General features: G+C 40.3%; 1 protein-coding gene across 6 annotated transcripts in view; it reads right to left on the reverse strand.

Annotated features, from left to right (window-relative positions):
• The window catches only part of sema5a (sema domain, seven thrombospondin repeats (type 1 and type 1-like), transmembrane domain (TM) and short cytoplasmic domain, (semaphorin) 5A), a 146166-nt gene that overhangs the window by 55804 nt on the left and 72293 nt on the right, over nt 1–18069 (reverse strand). For all 6 annotated transcript variants that reach the window (XM_078423235.1, XM_078423209.1, XM_078423199.1 and 3 more), the window contains 6 exons: nt 17063–17161; nt 14020–14233; nt 13501–13786; nt 12931–13066; nt 12520–12724; nt 3165–3372 (listed from right to left, as the gene is read on the reverse strand). In XM_078423235.1, coding sequence (XP_078279361.1) covers nt 3165–3372; nt 12520–12724; nt 12931–13066; nt 13501–13786; nt 14020–14233; nt 17063–17161 — 1148 coding nt within the window. The remainder of the gene's footprint in view (nt 1–3164; nt 3373–12519; nt 12725–12930; nt 13067–13500; nt 13787–14019; nt 14234–17062; nt 17162–18069) is intronic.

Raw genomic sequence — 18069 nt, forward strand, 5'->3', positions numbered from 1 at the left:
GGGAGGAGGGAAGGGGAGGAAGGAGGGAGGGGAAGGGGAAGGGAAGGGGAGGGGAAGGGGAAGGGGAAGGGGGAGGGGGAGGGGAAGGGGGAGGGGGAGGGGAGGAGGGGAAGGAGAGGGAAAGGGGGGGTGGGGGAGGGGGTGGGGGTTGGGGTGGGGGTGGGGGAAGGGGAAGGGGAGGGGGGCAGCGAGGTGGAAGGGGAAGGGGGAGGGGGAAGGGGAAAGGGGGGGAGCAGGGGAGGGGGAGCAGGGGAGGAAAGGGTCCTGCACCAATGCAAGAGAGGTTTGGGCCCAACGGGTCCACATGGTCTAGAATATTTTAAAAATCAGATCAAAGCAGAGAACCACAACAAACTTAAGAATGCCAGTTCTGTTCTGTACTGTTGGTATTTCTCAGTGTATGTTCCACCATTCCTCATTCCTGAACCAACGCAGAAATCTTGAGCCCAGCCTGTTATTTCTAACCTGCATTTCGACATCAAGTTCCTCACTAAACCAGGATTGGAACAAGAGTAATGCTGCAAACCCTAAGCAATTAGGAATTTTGCCAGCTGCAGACTGGACCTGGAGATTCAAAATAATTGGATGTAAAAGTTCTTTAAACTCTCTGCATCAGTGAGAATGCATTACTTTAGACATTGTCTAAATCTGAGAGTCAGCATTTTTCAAATAATATAACTGGACACCATAATTTCAAGGACAAAATAGGAGAATCCATCAAACGCTATAACTGGAATACTGGAGCAGTAGCCTGCCATCGAGGTGGCCAAAGGTTAATTTCCAATGCACAACAGTAAAGGTTTAAAACAAAGAGTCCAGTCTAATTATATCAGACCCTTCCTCAAGTTGAGCTCTACACAGAAACCTACATGGCAGAAACAATTAACAGATAAATAATTATTATAGCATTATCGCAGCAACATATATTTAAGCACGTATAATCAGCTATCATTATCAGTTTAGTAAACATGATAGACACCAACCAGCATCTCAAACCAGAACATCTTGTGTTTTAATAAAAGCCTGCACCTAAAAGCAGAGACTAATGCCCATTGAAATGATATTAAAAGAAACTGAATGAGTCATCCCGAGTCAAATACAATGTACCTAAGTTTTGTAATGCAATTATTTTGTACAATGAAAAATAATTTCAAAATTCAGCAAATAATTCCGACATGAAGTAACACAGTGCTTATTGTTATTGCATTCATCAACATGTCAAACACTTCCATTATTATTTCAACCATGTAAAGTTTATTTTTCATAATTCTTCTCATTAATCCATGGCCTAATGTTTCTGCTGATTAACAGTGCCAGAGCAACCCAGACATAACTATTGTGATCTCCGCTTTGAAAACTCTAATCCAAATGAGGTTTAATGTCCGCTGACTGTCTGAGATAGGAGAGACAAAATGCAAACTGCAATAAAAAGCCCACAAAGCTCCTTTGATGAGAGGCTAGTTTGATGGACGACAGCAGATGAAAAGCCTATGACTGTCAATACATCATTAAGTACCTCTGTGTGCTGGCTCAGCCGGAATGTGCTGTTGAGTGGTTTCTGCCGTCAGCTTCCAAATAGCTGAGAAAATTGAAAAGGAAGAAACTGGAATCATCAACCTATGGTTTTAGTGCTCACCACTCAATGCCCACAATCCCCTGAGTACACTGAAGTGAACAGTGGCTGTCAGCACTTTCCACTCCAGACAAGGAAAACAAATAAGATAAACTCACCATATTATCTGAACCCTGGTCTCTTCAATATGCCATTGTGAACCAACCACAATCGTTCTACTAACACTACACAACAAATTGTGAGCTGCCAGCACTGACCATGATTAATGGAATATCTTCAAAAACCTACATTCTCCTGGTACCGTTTGCTGGACAGGTATAGCTTTCCTGCAAGCGACTTGTCTTTCCATCATTGATTCAATGCATACAAAATTTGCTGGATGATTTTTGCCTCTTGGAATTATTCAAATAAATTGCAGCAGTAAGATGAAAATTAACAGGGAAACCAGGGGAGCCAGTGGGTCAGATCGGTTCCATCCAGACTAAGTGCTATCCTAAGTTATCCATAATGTCTGGTAGACTGGGCCGGAGACCAAAAGCATTCATTTGTCTGCTGGAAATTGTTGTCCTTTGCTCCACAGTATTGAACCTCCTCCTCCTCCTACCACACTGATCGAGTGCTCCCACACATCAATGATGAGTATTGGCAGATGGCTCGACATGAAATTAAGTAGGCATGGATTGGACAAATTGTAACACTGGAGCGAGAAATTGGGAGTATGGAAGCAGGATTTAGGATATCGATTGGTGAGATTCAGATTCAGTGTTAAAAATCAATACTTTAATGCCCAATCTTTTCTTCCTCAGTCCTTCCCCGGACAAAGTTTCAGAATGCATTACCTGCCTTTGTCTCATTCTATAACCTGCTTACTTTAAAACTCCAAGGTCACTTTTACCCCCACTTGTTTCCACTCATTACCTACCAGTCTCTAAATGCCCCATACTCTCCCTCACCTAACCATCATCCCCCATTTCACCCGATTCCACCTATCACCCGCCAGCCCCTGCCTCGCTCCTCCCTCTCACCTCCTTATATTGGCCATCTTTCCTACACACTCAGTGCTGATGCAGGCTCTCAATTCAAAATGTGAACCATCGCTTTGCCTCCACAGATATTGCTCAACCTGCCGCGTTCCTCCAGCATTTCTTTTGTTTTTGCTCTGGAATCTATCATTTGCAGTTATTAGTGTCACTACATGTCCTGATTTTCTGACTGATCACTTGTGCTCTATTAATTCTCTTCATCCCCCCCCCCCCCCCCCCCCCCCCCCCCCTCCCAACTTTGATAATTTCTTACACTACACACTAAGGTCTTTTAATTCAGTTTCTCAATAAAATTAAACTACAAAATTCATCTTCAAACACAACCATTAAGGAATCATGGAATCTGTTCAGCCTAAGCAATTAAAAACCATGTAAATGGAATGCTGATATTTCAATGCAAGTGTAGATGAAAAGTGTTAACTGATAAGCGATTCTCCTGTCTTCTCAAATGCCTTTTGAGGCTTTTCAAAACCAAAAGCAGAACGGGACCTCTCGACAATGCCGTTGTTCACAAGTTGCAAAATGTTACAGCTGTTTAAAGATGTTACCTCTGACTTCTGTAAAAGGTACAGCGTTTGAGGGGGATTCTTATCACGTGTTCCCGCAGGCCAACAAACAGAACGCTTTGGCTGTGTAAGATTTGGAGGTTCCTTATGGGCTCACGCTGATCAGCAGGGAAAAGTTCTATTTCTTCCAACAAACAGCCACTCCCGCTTTCATTCACAGGGATGAGAACTTTCTTGATGGTTCCATAGTCTGCAAGGGATATACAAGAAAGGTTCTGATCAAAGGAATTGATGAAATAATGGCCAAGTACTGAGATAATAGTTGCATGTTAGTTTTAACTTTTTCTCAATAGACTGGAATATATGACAGATAATTTACAGGCATAAATTAAAAACCTGTCATCAAGTAATCAACACTGCAGCACTCACATGAGATTTCTAAACTAAACTATAGCAGGAACAAAGAAATACAGCACTAGTACAGTAGATGAAGTGATACATTCTAGTTGCATAGTTTCCATTGTTCAGCTAATACAAATCATGAAAAATATCCAATTTTTTTCCCCATAACTACACTGTTTGCATGCCACAAAAGTCAGGATTTGAATATGGAACATTTGTCCTTGCCAGGAGACACTTAACGATTACCCATGCTCCTTTTGTGTAGTGTGTGGATTGTCAATACTCAAATTTGGCCACATCTGTGCTCTCAAAATTGTAATGTTCCATTAATAATATTAATTAAAACCAATTCATTAATTCTCCGAAGAAAGCTCCAGTGAAATTTACATCTGAAGATATTAAAATGGTACACAAAATTCAATCCAATATTTTTTTCTCTGATAGCTGCTACTTCTTTAAGGTCAAGATAAGTTTAAGTTTTCAGCTCCAAACTCCAGGAAGGATACAAGATGAGTGAAGCTACAGTGTAAATGCAATAGGATATCAAATGAAAGACATCTGAAAAATTGAAGTTTTGTTCATTAAAAAATCCAGACTAATGAATAGCAAGACAGAGCCACATAAAATTGTGCCAATAGATAAAAGAGTCATGTTCCAGTGGTTGAGAGATCAAGACAAATATCCATGTATCAAAGTTAGTAAATGTCTTGGTGTCAACTTGATAGGATGGTATTTTATGGGTTTAGTTGCAAGTCAGAAACATCATCAACATTTAGGACTACTTCAGGTAAGTGGATAACAGGAGGATAATGGGTACTGTAAATATAATGTAGAACATTTTGCTCATGTGCAGAGTAAACAACAAAATAGACAAAAAACAAATGGGCTGCGTTATGTGCATTATCCACGTATTTAAATTATATGCTCATTGCTAAGAATGCATAAGATAAATGTTCTGCATTTTGCTTTGACCCCGTCAATAACTAATTGAGTGCAATAAATTCACTGGTCTAGATCAATTGCAATTGCACGTTCAATGCGTTTTAAGATGCCGGTAACCAAAATTCTGCAATACATGTTTAATAATTCATTACCGCAAAGTAGTCAGCCGCATAGATTGTATTACAGCCTTATTTAAGTAGGAAGATTAAACATGGCCAGGAATCCAAAGAGTAGTCACATTATTAATGGTAGTTAAAAGAAAACAACCAAATCCCTATGCAAAATAGAAAGGTTTGCATTTATATATCACCTCCCAAATTCTTTAGGGTGTTGGAGAGCTTTGGACTGTAAAATACTCTGAATATGTTGTCACCTTTGCAATGTCATTTACCCACATGTTGATGGCTGGAGGATAAATATTGGGAGCAGAGATAACACCTGTCCCACAAACTAGTGCCGTGGGATTTTTATATGTGCCTTAAAGATGAAATCTCAGTTTAGCGACTCATATGTGGCACATCCAAAAATGTAGCAAACCCTGTCTAACAGCAATGGTTAGCTCACATTTTGGTCAATTCTCTGGAGTCAGAGTTAAAGCTGAAACCTTCAGCTTAACCATGTTTCATCAATGAACTAAAAAAAAAAAACTTCTATAGAAAGAGACGAGTGAAACCGTCATTGGTAGCAGTTTAGGAAAATAGTATAGTTGCTTCAATGGGGATCCTAGATAACCAAATACAAGAGAAGGAGATTGAGTGTTATGCTGAGAGAATTAGAAAAATGACAGAAGGATATGAGTGCAGCTTGAAGACAGGAGGGGGCGGGGGGAATGGAAACAAGTGAAGAGCTGGAGGTGCAAAAAGACCAGGACTCATCAAGCCCAGCCACATATGACCTAAGGCGTGTGGTGCCCTGGCGGGCTATTGGTGGTTAGGGAAGGTGTGAACTCAAGAGGGATGCAATATGAAGAGCACATGGGGGGGGGGGGGGGAATGGGAGGTGGGATGGGGAGTGGAGTGTAGGTAAAAGTTACTTAAGATTAGAGAATTCATACCGTTGGGTTTTAAGCTACCTAAACAAAATATGAGATGCTGTTCTTCCAACTTGCATGTGGCCTCACTCTGGCAATGGAGGAGGCCCAAGGCAGAAAGATCAGTGTGAGAATGGGAAGGGGAGTAGAAATGGCTGCCAACTGGGGGATCCAATGGACCGAATGCTCCAAGTGTTCAGCGAAGCAGTTGCCAAATCTACATTTGGTCTCGCCGATGTACAGGGGTCCATTGGGAACAGAGGATGCAGTAGATGAGATCAGACGAGGTACCTGTGAACCTTTGTCTCAAGCAAAAGGACTGTCAGGGTCCCTGGATAGGATCAAGGGAGGAGGTATAAGTACAGGTGGTGCATCTCCTGCGATTGCAAGGGAAAGTACCTGGGGAGGTAGTGGTTTGGGTGAGAAGGGATAAATGAAGCAAGCAGTTGTGGAGGGAGCGGTCTCTGTGGAGTCTTTTGTGCTTCTTATAATTCTGCCCTGCTGGACATTTCCATCCTGGGAAAAAGGTTCTGATTATTTTTTCTAACCAGGCCTACCATCAAGTCTCCCCTCAATCTGTGACATTCCAGAGTAAACAAACAAAGTCTATCAAACATCTCCCAACTACGACAATGCAAATACATTGATCTGCCCTCTACACCCTGCATTGTTAAGGATGGATTTGAGCATTTTCTGTATGAGATTTATCACGCTATAAGGTTAAATGCTGAAAGTAAAGATTTGACTGTCTTTATGGCACGGCACAATGGTAGAGTTGCTGCCTTACAGCGCCAGACCCAGGTTCGATCCCGACTACGGGAGCTGTCTGTTCAGAGTTTGTACGTTCTCCCTGTGACCACGTGGGGTATCCCCGTGTGCTAGGATTGCATCCCACATTCTAAAGACGTACAGGTTTGTAGGTTAATTGGCTTTGGTAAAAATTGTGAATTGTTCCTAGTGTGTAGGATAGTGTTAGTGCCAGTAGATTGCTGATCGGAGCAGACCCGGATGGCCGAATGGCCTGTTTCCACGCTTTACCTCTAAACTAAACTAATGAAATTTCTCAGAATAAATTTGCTGCCACGGGCGTTGGATGACATCATTACAATGGCTATTTGGGCTGACACAAAAAGTATTTTCTGATGACTGATTTTTATCCGGGCTTCCCCAATTATGATGCATAATTTTCTTTCCACATTCGTGAGCAAGCAAGGGATGTCATAATCTTCAAACTAATTTAGTAGAATAAAACAAAAGATTCATTGCCTGCAGAACCATTCTTTACCTTGACAAGCAAACAAATAGAAGGGAGATTGGTTGATATACATGTCACGGTTGGCAGAGTGAAATGGTGAACATTTGCTTCAATGGCATAAATGGATCAGGTGACATCAGTCACGAGTAGGCACAATCTAGCTTCAGAAATGAAAGCATCATACAGCGTTTTGTTAGCTGTCTGAGTTTGTTTGCAATTGATCGCCAAAAGCACTCCACAAGAAGACTCAACATGAAACCTATAAACTTCTAACAGAACTAGACAGACTGGATATATGATATTCCCCACAGTAGGGAATCCAAGACCAGGGGTCATAGGGTAAGGTGTAAACCATTTAAGAAAGAGATTACGTTTCTTCTCCCAGAGAGAGAATGTCTTCCCCAAGGCTGTCTGTGGTTCTATTCTAGGTTTTCAGAGGCAAAAGTATTTCCAGTAAAATGAAATAGATCTTTGTTTGTCAATGTCCCCCTGACAACAGTAGTACCGAGCTAGCAATAGATTCTGGAAGAGGATCAGAAAAATCAACACTGTGGGCCACTTCTTCAAATTGTCACAATGGGAATACAGCAATAGAGATTGAATGGCAGGAATGAGGGTGCACGTTGAGTAAATCTATTCAAATTGTCCATGTGGGTGCGCATTTAGATGTCAGCTTGATTTATAATGGAGATGTTGAAGTTGTCCACCAACACTGTGGTTAATCAAAGAACTAGAGGGAACTGAAAACAACTATCACGAGTGAAAAGGTACTAGGCAATTAATGAGGCTGACAAGCCACTTGAATCTGATGGCCTGCACTCTTGGGTCTTTAAAGAAGTCATGACAGAGACAGACAATGCATTGGCTGCAATTTTCCAAATTCCCCAGATTCCAGAGAGGGTCCGTGAGGATTGGAAAACTGCAAAAGCAACATCACTATTCAAGAAGGAGAGAAAAGCAAGCAAACTATAAGCAACATAATCTCTTTCACCAGGAAAATGTCGGAATCTATTATTAAAGAGTTAATGGAACATTGGTCCCACAGGAAGTTGCATTTAGAAAATCACAATGCAATAATCGGTGTTAATCTGTTTTTATGAAAGGGAAATCGCTTTTAACACATTTTGAGGATGTTACAGATGAGGGCAGGGAGTGGATGAAACGGGAATCAATGGGAGTGTATCAGGATATGCAGAAAAGTTGTTCTCAGAAAGAGAGGTTGAGCAAATGCCCCAATATTCATAGATGATTAAAAGTACGAGTGGTGATGTTATGGAAATGTACAATATTCTGATGGTGATTACCAGGGTGGATGCTGACTGGGTGATTCTCCTAGTAGGGGTAGTTAACAGGCATTGTTTCAGAATAATGGGTTGGCCATTTCAGAGAGAGACTCCCAGATTGTTGTGAATCTCTGACATTCTCTAGCCTGAAGAAATCTGGAGGGCAGAGCCTATGAAACTATTGAACCGAAAAATTGACAGACATTTGAACACAAGGGTGTCAAGGTTGGGGAAATGTGCAGGAAAGTGCTGTTGAGGCCCAGTCCATATTTCCTCATGATATTGCAAGTGGCTATTTTTCCTCATCATGTCAAACATGTTCTCCCCACATTCCCATCAATTTCACCCACATTCACCGACATACTGGGACATTTTACAGGACCGCAGATCTTTGTGATGTACAGCAAACCAAAGCACCCGAGGGAAATCCATGCGGGGAGAACATGATGCACAGATAGGATAGTTTGAGAAGGTTATGGGCCAAGTGTGGGCAGGTGGGACTAGTGTAGATGGAGCATGGTCGTTGGTGTGGGCAAGTAGGCCGAAGGGCCTGTTTCCGCGCTCAATGATAATTCCATACAAACAACAGCGGAGGCGAGGATTGAACTTGGCGGTAATGCTTGAGTGGCTGACTAATGCATTCCTACACCATCCCCCAACTCTTTCTCTACTACATCAACAACTGAATCGGTATTGCCTCCTGCACCCGTGCAGAACTTCCATTTTCCCTCAATTTCACCTGCACGATCTCTGACACCTCCCTCCCCTTTCTCAAACTCTCTCTCCAACACAGGGAACAGGCAATCGATTGATGTCTACTATAAATCCACTGATTCCCATTGTTATTTGGACTATACCTCTGCTCTTGCTCCCTCTCCTCCAAGGCGGAACAAGGAATGAGTTTCCCAGTCCTTACCGTTCACCCCACCAGCATCAGTATCCAGCATGTTCTGACCTATTTCTACTCCTGTTTCTTATGTTTATCACAAGCACATGTGCATAATGAACATTTACATTTTGGGGGAAAAGACAATGGAAAAAACACTCAGTCCAGGAGACCATGTGGGGACCCCAAAGTCAAAATGTGGTTGGGATAATCATGGATTAAATTTGTGTCTTATGTAAAAACAAAATATTTTTCTGCTCCAATATTTCCAGAGCACATGGATAAAGAACCAATTATTTATTAAAGGACTGTGCAATAAATCATAATTTATTTTACAAAAAGCACTCGAGGCATTTAGCACAGTTTTGGGATCTATTGGCTAACTTTATTTTTTTCCTTTCTGATATGTTCTAGAAGTCCAAAATGATAAGTCAAGTAATAGCTTTCCAAGCAATGTTGTAATAACAGATTATATGCCATTACAAACAGCACCAACAGTATGTGACACCAATCTAGGTGAATCCATGGCAAGCAATATATAACTTTGAAAATCTGTTTTTACTAAAGGACACAACCAGAAATTGAATTTAAAATTTAGCAAAATTAACCCATCCATTATAACAAACTTAAGTATCTTTCAGTTCTAAGATTTAGAAGTCCGAACAAAACCAGCTGAAACTGCTTTCATACGATCTTTGATCGTTACAATTTGTGTTTCTGTTGGCTGTTTACTGTAGCAGGTTTTAAGATTATGTAATTAAATGCATTGAACCAGCCAAAATATTTCACCGTGTTAAGGTCCACTCAAAGTCCTTTAAAATTGTTTGGTAGCAGATCACTCTACAAAATATGTCTGGGTGCACTTTGCTAACAAAGGCAATGTTCGAGTAGAATGGAAATGTGTAGAGTAGGCAGATGAAGCAGTCCATTATACAGAAGGTAAACACAAAATGCTGGAGTAAGTCAGCGGGTCAGGCAGCATCTCAGGAGAGAAGGAATGGGTGACGTTTCGGGTCGAGACCCTAGTCCATTACACATGCTGGTTGTGCCTAGCATCTCCCTCACGACTTACCTATAAGCAGAGTTATGACAGACTTTGATTGTTTTCTCTGAACATTAGAGGCTAAGTAGAGAACTGATAGAAGAAAAAAAAATGCTAGGCGTAGATAGATAGGGTAGACAGTCAGAACCTTTCTGGAAGTGTAAAACACTAGAGGGTATAAGGTACCAGAAGGGAAAGGTTTAAAGAGAAAGTTTAAAGGTTTACAGGAAAGGAAAGAGAGTGGTGGATGCCGGCAACAAGCTGCCAGGGATGGTGGTGGAGGCAAATACAATAGTGGTGTTTAGGGATCTTTTAGGCATGCACATGAGTATGCAGGGAATAGAGGGATATGGATCACATGTAGGCAGGGGAAATTAGTTTAACTTGCCAGTCTGAAGAAGTGTCCCGCCAGAAACATCACCTATCCATGTTCTCCAGTGATACTGCCCGAATTGCTGAGTTACTCCAGCACTGTGTCTTTTTTTGTAAACCAGCATCTACAGTTCCTTGTTTCGATAACTTACCAGGATGTTCAGCACAGACTATGTGGGTCGAAGGGCATGTTCCTGTGCTGTACAGTTTTATGTTCTGTCTCCACAACTATCCTCTCCCAAAGCTATTTCATTTTGTGCATGCTCAGCCTCCTGCTACAATTCTATATCTCATTGACCAATGCTTCCAATTACACTGAAATAACCTTTGGAACGATGCAGCAACTGCTGCAGTCACAATGCTTCTCCCCTTTAAACGAGGTATGCTGCCTTGTGCAGACTGATCAAGCTGGTATTTGTGCTGGCCATTCATAAAATTGTGATGTGTGGTGGTATGTCTCTGATATTGTGATAATGACACGCAGCTGCAAGTTCTTAAGCAACCCATCTGAATGGGCATTGGTTGGTTGCAATTGCAATCTCAGAAATCTCAGGTGAACCTCCAATGCAAAACAGAGAGAAGTGTAGTTTTTCAGAGGCAAGGGTGAACTCAGACTCTTTTTGCCCTTTCATAAGACTTAAATGTTCCCATAGCAACATTTTGCCAAACAACAGGAGAGTTTCCCCCTTTTGTCCGGACAATGGGTAGCACAGCGATAGAGTTGTTGCTGTACAGCGCCAGAGACCGGGTTCGATCCTGACCATGGGTGCTGTCTGAATGGAGTTTGTACATTCTCCCCGTGATGTGCATGGGCTTTCTCCGGGTGCTCCGGTTTCCTCCCACACTCCAAAGAGGTAAAGGCTTTTAGGTTAATTGGCTTCCGTAAAATTATAAATTGTCCCGAGTGTGTGTGGGATAGTGTTAGTGTTCAGGGATTGTTGGTGGGCACTAACTCGGTAGGCCGAAAGGCCTGTTTCCATGCAGTATCTCTAAAGTAAAATTTATTCTGTACTGTTATTAAAGAAAAGATTACGTCTCTCTCATAATGTTATCTGTTGAACATGCATTGTAGCAACTGGCTGGCCTATGTCCCAAATTACAGCACTGATGACTCATCAAAAGTACTCCATTGGCTATAAATTACTTGAGGAATTCCTGAGTCTTTCACTATTTTGGCAGCATGGCACCAGGCGTATTGCCAAATATTATTTTCTACACAGAATGTGTGTTTAATTCAATTTTTTTTTCAGTTTCAACTAAATTAAACAGTTTCAAAATCATTTGGTCAACACATGACAATGTTTCACTGTCGGCTTTAAATCTAACCATCCTTCATTTTTTTAAATGAAATTGGAAAACCCACTCAAAATGTTTCGATTAAACCAAAAAGACTGGAGGTAAAATCTTGAATCATCCTATAATGTTGACTTTTGACAATAACGTAAAATAACAAGCATTAGCCAACCATTATGATTGGGGGATGTATATAATAGACAACTGAATCAATGTCTCCTCTTATACGCTAGTGTCAAAATAAAAATTATCGCTGATGTAAGCTACTGTTTCCCAAATCCATTTTTTTGATATTGTAAAGCGACAAGCTTTACAATATCACAAGGAAGCTAACAGAATGTATCATATAATTCACCTCAACAAAACTTGGAGTCAATCAATGGAGAATTAATGGGACATTTAAATGGAATAAAAGTAGTCATACATTCAGTGTAACAAGGAACTGAGTTGAAAATATGCAGTGTACTGCCATTGTTTTTTCGAATATACAACTTACTTTAAGATAACCTGAAGCTAATGACTAGGTATGAAAGAGTTTGAGCTGGTAACAGTGGGATCAAATAATTGAGTTAACAAACAGTCTTTGACAATGCGATTGAATAACTTTTAAAATCTGCCAACTACAAATAGTTTAAAGATTTTAAATATTAAAAATAAGAAAGACAGCCTACTCATTCAATAGTCTTGAACCTTACTATCACAGTTTTTCGATACCAATAAATATTTATCAAGGTAAGACACCATTACATAAATATGCAATCATTTATATCGAGTAAGTGCAAGCCTATTATGTATAACTGTTTACCAAACTTCATTGAGCTGTTCCTTGCCATAAGAATGTGTATTCAGGTCAAAGCATTTTAATCTTACACCGGGAATTAATTTGTGGTACCTGTAGCCAAGTACATAACATGGAAGAGCATATCCTTTCCCTGCACAACATCCACCACTATGTGGGAAAATCGACTATTATCTTCCATGAAGAAAGGGACTGGAAAAATTGGCTGCACCACTTCATTCATTAGAATAAATCTTTGAGCATCCTGGAGGTTCCTCTCTGTGAGATTCATGTAAGGACCATAATCGATAGTACCACACTAATAAAGTTTAAAAAAACACAAAAAGGAAAGTTTCAGTATTTATAAAGCAAACAAAATTAATGAACACAATTTGAAATAATTACCATGGGATATTACAGCAAAATCTAACAAATAAGATGAATATGTTCTTTAGTACAAAGCAAAGTTGTGAGAAGTTTCAGAGTTTAGTCATTAACACCTGAAAATCACGGAGTTATAAATACCTGAAAATCTGGATTAGGATTTGGAAAAGGTAGCCACGCTGAACGGGAATTCTCCTGGTATTTGAATGGCCCCGTAAAAACTTGAGTAATAGCACTTAGATTAAACATACAGACAGCTGAAGCAGCGATACTGTTCCTGTAGAAACATACCCATATATAATAAATAATAATGATAAATAAGATTTCATCTTGCTCTTTCTTAATAATTTCATTTTGCTTTGTGATTTCATCTTGATCGCTAAATAAATACATCTGAAGAATAAAGAACTGCATTAAGGAGAGTACACCAAAAGTCGATGAAACTCATAAAAAGATTTTCAAATTCTGAAATAAAAACAAAAATGCTGGAAACATTCAGGTAAAGCTATATGCATGGAAAGATAATTGGAATGAACATTTTAGGTTGAATAGCATTCCTCAGCATTAGAGGCAAGAGAAAACATTTATTTTAGGTTGCACCTTCTCTTTCGAATATGATACTTGACCAAGTGAGTAGTTCTATCATTTTTTGTTTTTAAAAAAAACATAATTGAGCCTTCAATTATGGAAAAGGTTAAAGTGGATACCTACACATTTGTAGTGAAGATTCCATAAATAATGTCTTGCTCAGGTAAGAAGAATGTTCTTAGGAGCTCGTTGTAATAAAATGGAATTTCACCAGGTCGAGAACAGTTCAGTCGAGCTTTCATGAATGTTGTCCAGGTGCCTTCTAAGAGAAATCTCCCTCCAATGTCGTTTTTACATACTCTGGCTACTCTGGAGAAAATAGCTTCACCACAGTCATGCTCCACTGCATTTTCCCGAAAAAAGAAATAGGTGAAGTTTCCAATATCATAGGATGACACAAAATTTGGCTCTACAAAACAAAATGTTAACAATATGATAAAAATAAGTCCTGGTACCTTTTGGATATTGCATATTCTTTATTACTCTTGTCGCACAGATGTATTATGCTCAGATATGACAACTTTTGCGCCTGAGTTTTCAGAATAAACCATTTGCTCCTATTCGGTATACTGATAAGGACCTATATACCATCATAAATTAACATCCATAGTTATTCCGGTCCCTGACCAAGCTAGCACTTACCATTTAGCCACTTTGAGTTGTACTGAGCAGTGCGTAGTGGGGGAAGCCCTCCCAGGCTGCGGTAGATGGCATGATCTCTCCCTGGGAAGTCCATAGCAGTGGCAGCATAGAGTTCTCCTGTAGATGTAATCAATGCAGTGGAATTGTGTTGTGGATTGTATGGACACCGAGCCATACCACTGACGCGATCATGGACTTCTGTTAGATTATAGAGCTGCAAAACAAAAAAATATCCAATAAACCTTTCAGAATTACCAATACTAATATACATTGAACACCATTTCACATTCTTAGTCCTGCGCCAAGTCTCACTGATACTATATGTTCATTTGACATGACGCTGTAGTGCATATGCATGTGTGTATGCATGCATGCATTAAAATATCACATATTAACTATGTGAAAACTGCAATCTTCAGTGACGATTCTCATAGAACAGTGTCTGTGCCGAACATGATGCCAAGCCCATCTCTTATCTACCTGCGCATAATCCATACTTCTCCATTTCCTGCATATCCAAAATGCCTAACCAAAAGCCTCTTAAATGCTAATACCGTATCTGCTTCAACCACCAACCCAAGCAGCACGTTCCAGACACTCACAACCCCCTCTGTAAAAACGTTGCCTCACACATCTTTAAAATTTGCCCCTCACACCTTAAAGCTATGCCCTCCAGTGTTTGATTTTTCCATTCTGGGAAAACACTCATATTTCAAACACAGATACAGTAAATGTGAAGCTGCAGCCTCTGTTACTTGTAACTACTTCTGGTGAGGAAAGTGTTATTATTGTCAGAGACGCTGCAAACAGGCAGAGAACATTTAGCCCCTCATCTTTCAAGTTATCCATCCTAATGGGTGCTGTGAGCTAACGTGTCAATTTAATTATAATCTGAAATATTTTTGTCATAAAACAATCCATATTATTCACCGTGTCCACAGACAACAATGAGCTATTGTGGACTCCATCTTTCCTGGGACATCGGTGCCCGCTCTGATTTGTTCTGCACCGTTTCATTAATCTAGTTTCGCTCTCCCCTGATTCTCAATCTGAAGAAGGGTCTCGACCCGAAACATCACATATTCCTTTTCTCCAGAGATGTAACTTGACCTGCTGAGTTGCTACAGCATTTTGCGTCTATCTTCAGTGTAAGCCAGCATCTCCAGTTCCTTCTTACACATTTAATTTTATGTTGGTTTAGTTTAGTTTAGCGATACAGCGTGGAAACAGGCCCTTTCGGCCCACCGGGTCCACGCTGACCAGCGATTCCCACACATTAACACTATCCTATACCCACTAAGGACAATTTTTACATTTACCAAGCCAATTAACCTACAAACCTGTACGTCTTTGGAGTGTGGGAGGAAACCGAAGATCTTGGAGAAAACCCATGCAGGTCACAGGGAGAACGTACAAACTCTGTACAGACAGCACACGTAGTCGGGATCGAACCCGGGTCTCCGGCGCTGCATTCGCTGTAAGGCAGCAACTCTACTGCTGCGCCACCGTGCCGCCCCAAGTCTTTACACTTGATGGGGAAAACAGATCATCACTGCTTTCAACATGAATATGGACAAAGGTGCAGAAGGGAGGTTTCTTAACCAGTCCCTTAGTTTAATTTTGGTCTCCATAGAGGGAATCTTAGGTAAAGGAATTTGTAAAAATGTAATCTGCTAAATTAACAGTTCTCAGAAATTATGATGCAGTACAGATTAATGACTAATCTGAAAGAAATTCTTATATCCTCCAAATAAAGGATATTATTTTCTAAATTTGAAGCTATCCCAGAAGTTATGATTGCTCATTTACTGTCGAAAACAAATGTGATCCAAGAAGGGTAGAACGATTTAATTTACACTGAACATCCATAGATGAGGAAGTGGGGGCCTGGAAAACGTAGTGAAGATGTCTCAACCCGAAACATCACCGATTCCTTCTAGTAAGTAACTACAGTTATCTAAAACAATGTTCCCAGTTACTTACTAGCTCTGTTTTTAGACACTCTTGGAACCCTCAAATGATCCATCACCTATCCAACCAGAGCCATCGTGACTCACCAACTCATACCATCAGCCAATGAACACAGGTGTTCCTCTTGCCACACAGAACTTGTGACCCCACCCAGCTGGGTTTTCTATACAATCTTTACTGGTTCTATGCACAAAGGACAGGCCTGGTACCACCCAAAGCCATGGCTTTCAGGCATCAATCAATTCCCACACAGCAGCCCCAGCTTAAAATAGTCTGGCCTGCTGAGAGAACTGTTTAATGCACAATATTAACTGCCAAGGAAATTCTACGCCAACATTCCTGAGAGAGGAATTAATCCCCAAGGACTCCAAATATATTTAAGCTCCTAGTAGCAGTCATCATTCTCCATGATCTCTTCCCTCATTCAGTAGCTTTCTGTGCCATTTGCCATCACTGCTTATTCTCCCGGTCATTTTGTATTCCAACAGGCATGGTTGGTTGTGCAATCCTGACTGGACACTAATGTGATATGCACACTATTGCATTCACTGAAATGCTGTTGTCAGGCTTACCTCGGGTCGAAGATGTATATTGGATTCCATTTTAGAACTGAACCAACAGCTCCATCTTAGTTTTAGTTTAGAGTTTAGTTTCGAGATATAGCGCTGAAACAGGCCCTTCGGCCCACCAAGTCCACGCCGACCAGCGATCCCAGCACACTTATACCACCCTACACTCACTAGGGACAGTTTGCAATTATACCAAGCCAATTAACCTACAAACCGATAAGTCTTTGGATTGTGGGAGGAAACCAGAGATCCCAGAAAAACTCATGCAGGTCACGGGGAGAAAGTACTTACTCTGTGCAGACAAGCACCTGTAGTCAGGATCAAACCTGGATCTCTGGCGCTGTAAGGCAACAACTCTACCACTGCACCACCATGCCGCCCTAACCTTCTCTCAAATACAAAACAGCACCAGCCCTAACCTTGGATCTACGAGTCCTTATAAGTCTGGTTTAATTGATATTATACTTAATTAAATATACAAAAAATGAATTGATTGTAATTACCGTTCGATTGGTGCATACAGGAGTAAATGCATTTGTTCCACAGGTGAAGATGGTGTTTTTGTTGACAAGGAGTACCCGAATGTAATTTTGACATTCTTCCTGCAATGACACTTTAGCTTCAGTAAAATCACAAATGGAAAACTTTTCAATGCATTTGTTCCCAAATGTCTCTAATAACAGATTCAGCCAAACATAAACTATCATCACAAAGCAATTTAATCAACTGAACAAATTATACCACATTTATTGGTACCGATTGTTTCTTAACAAGCCTATCTTGAAATAGCTGGCGTATTTACCGCAATTTTGATGCCATTTGGTTGCATTGAGTTTTCTACCGTGCTTAATGCTAAGAAAATGGATGGACAGTAATCGGTGCTCATTCTTGATTCCCAAAAGTAATTTAGTTCAATAATAAGACTGTCTCAAGAGACGAGGAAGGACTCAACAGGTCAGGTATTCAGTTATGCGCCTTTCCTGAAATAAACAGCAAATTTCCCTCCCTGGGTCAGATGGTAAAAGCTCATCTTCACCCATGTCAGGGTTACTGCCCTGCAGTCATGAACAATGTAGATCTAGGAAGCACTGAATTTAAATAAATAGCTATTAATATGAAGTTAAGTACATGCAGGATAACCCACATTAGCTTTGTGAATGCCCCAGTCATTTAGTATTATCTCATTTTATACCAGAAAAAAATCCATTACAAAAACAAAATCAATCAAGTTCCAACACCCAAAATTATTAAGAAAGTAAACTTGGGTGGATATGCCACTATCCATTATACGGAACACAAATTTGTTCCAACTAATTAAAAGGCCAAGATATTTAGCCAACAAATGATTATGTGGTAGCAATGATTTTATTAGAAATATAAATTCACCACCTTATCATTCTGCCCAGATAACACATTTATAAATTAAAAAGCCATTCAGAATGTATATCTAGAAACAAGCAGTGATCTACATTTTAATGTTGAAATCCAAATTTTTTCAAGCACAAAATGG

The sequence above is a fragment of the Rhinoraja longicauda genome, chromosome 2 (assembly GCF_053455715.1).
Source record: "Rhinoraja longicauda isolate Sanriku21f chromosome 2, sRhiLon1.1, whole genome shotgun sequence".
In the NCBI taxonomy this organism is placed as follows: Eukaryota; Metazoa; Chordata; class Chondrichthyes; order Rajiformes; family Arhynchobatidae; genus Rhinoraja; species Rhinoraja longicauda.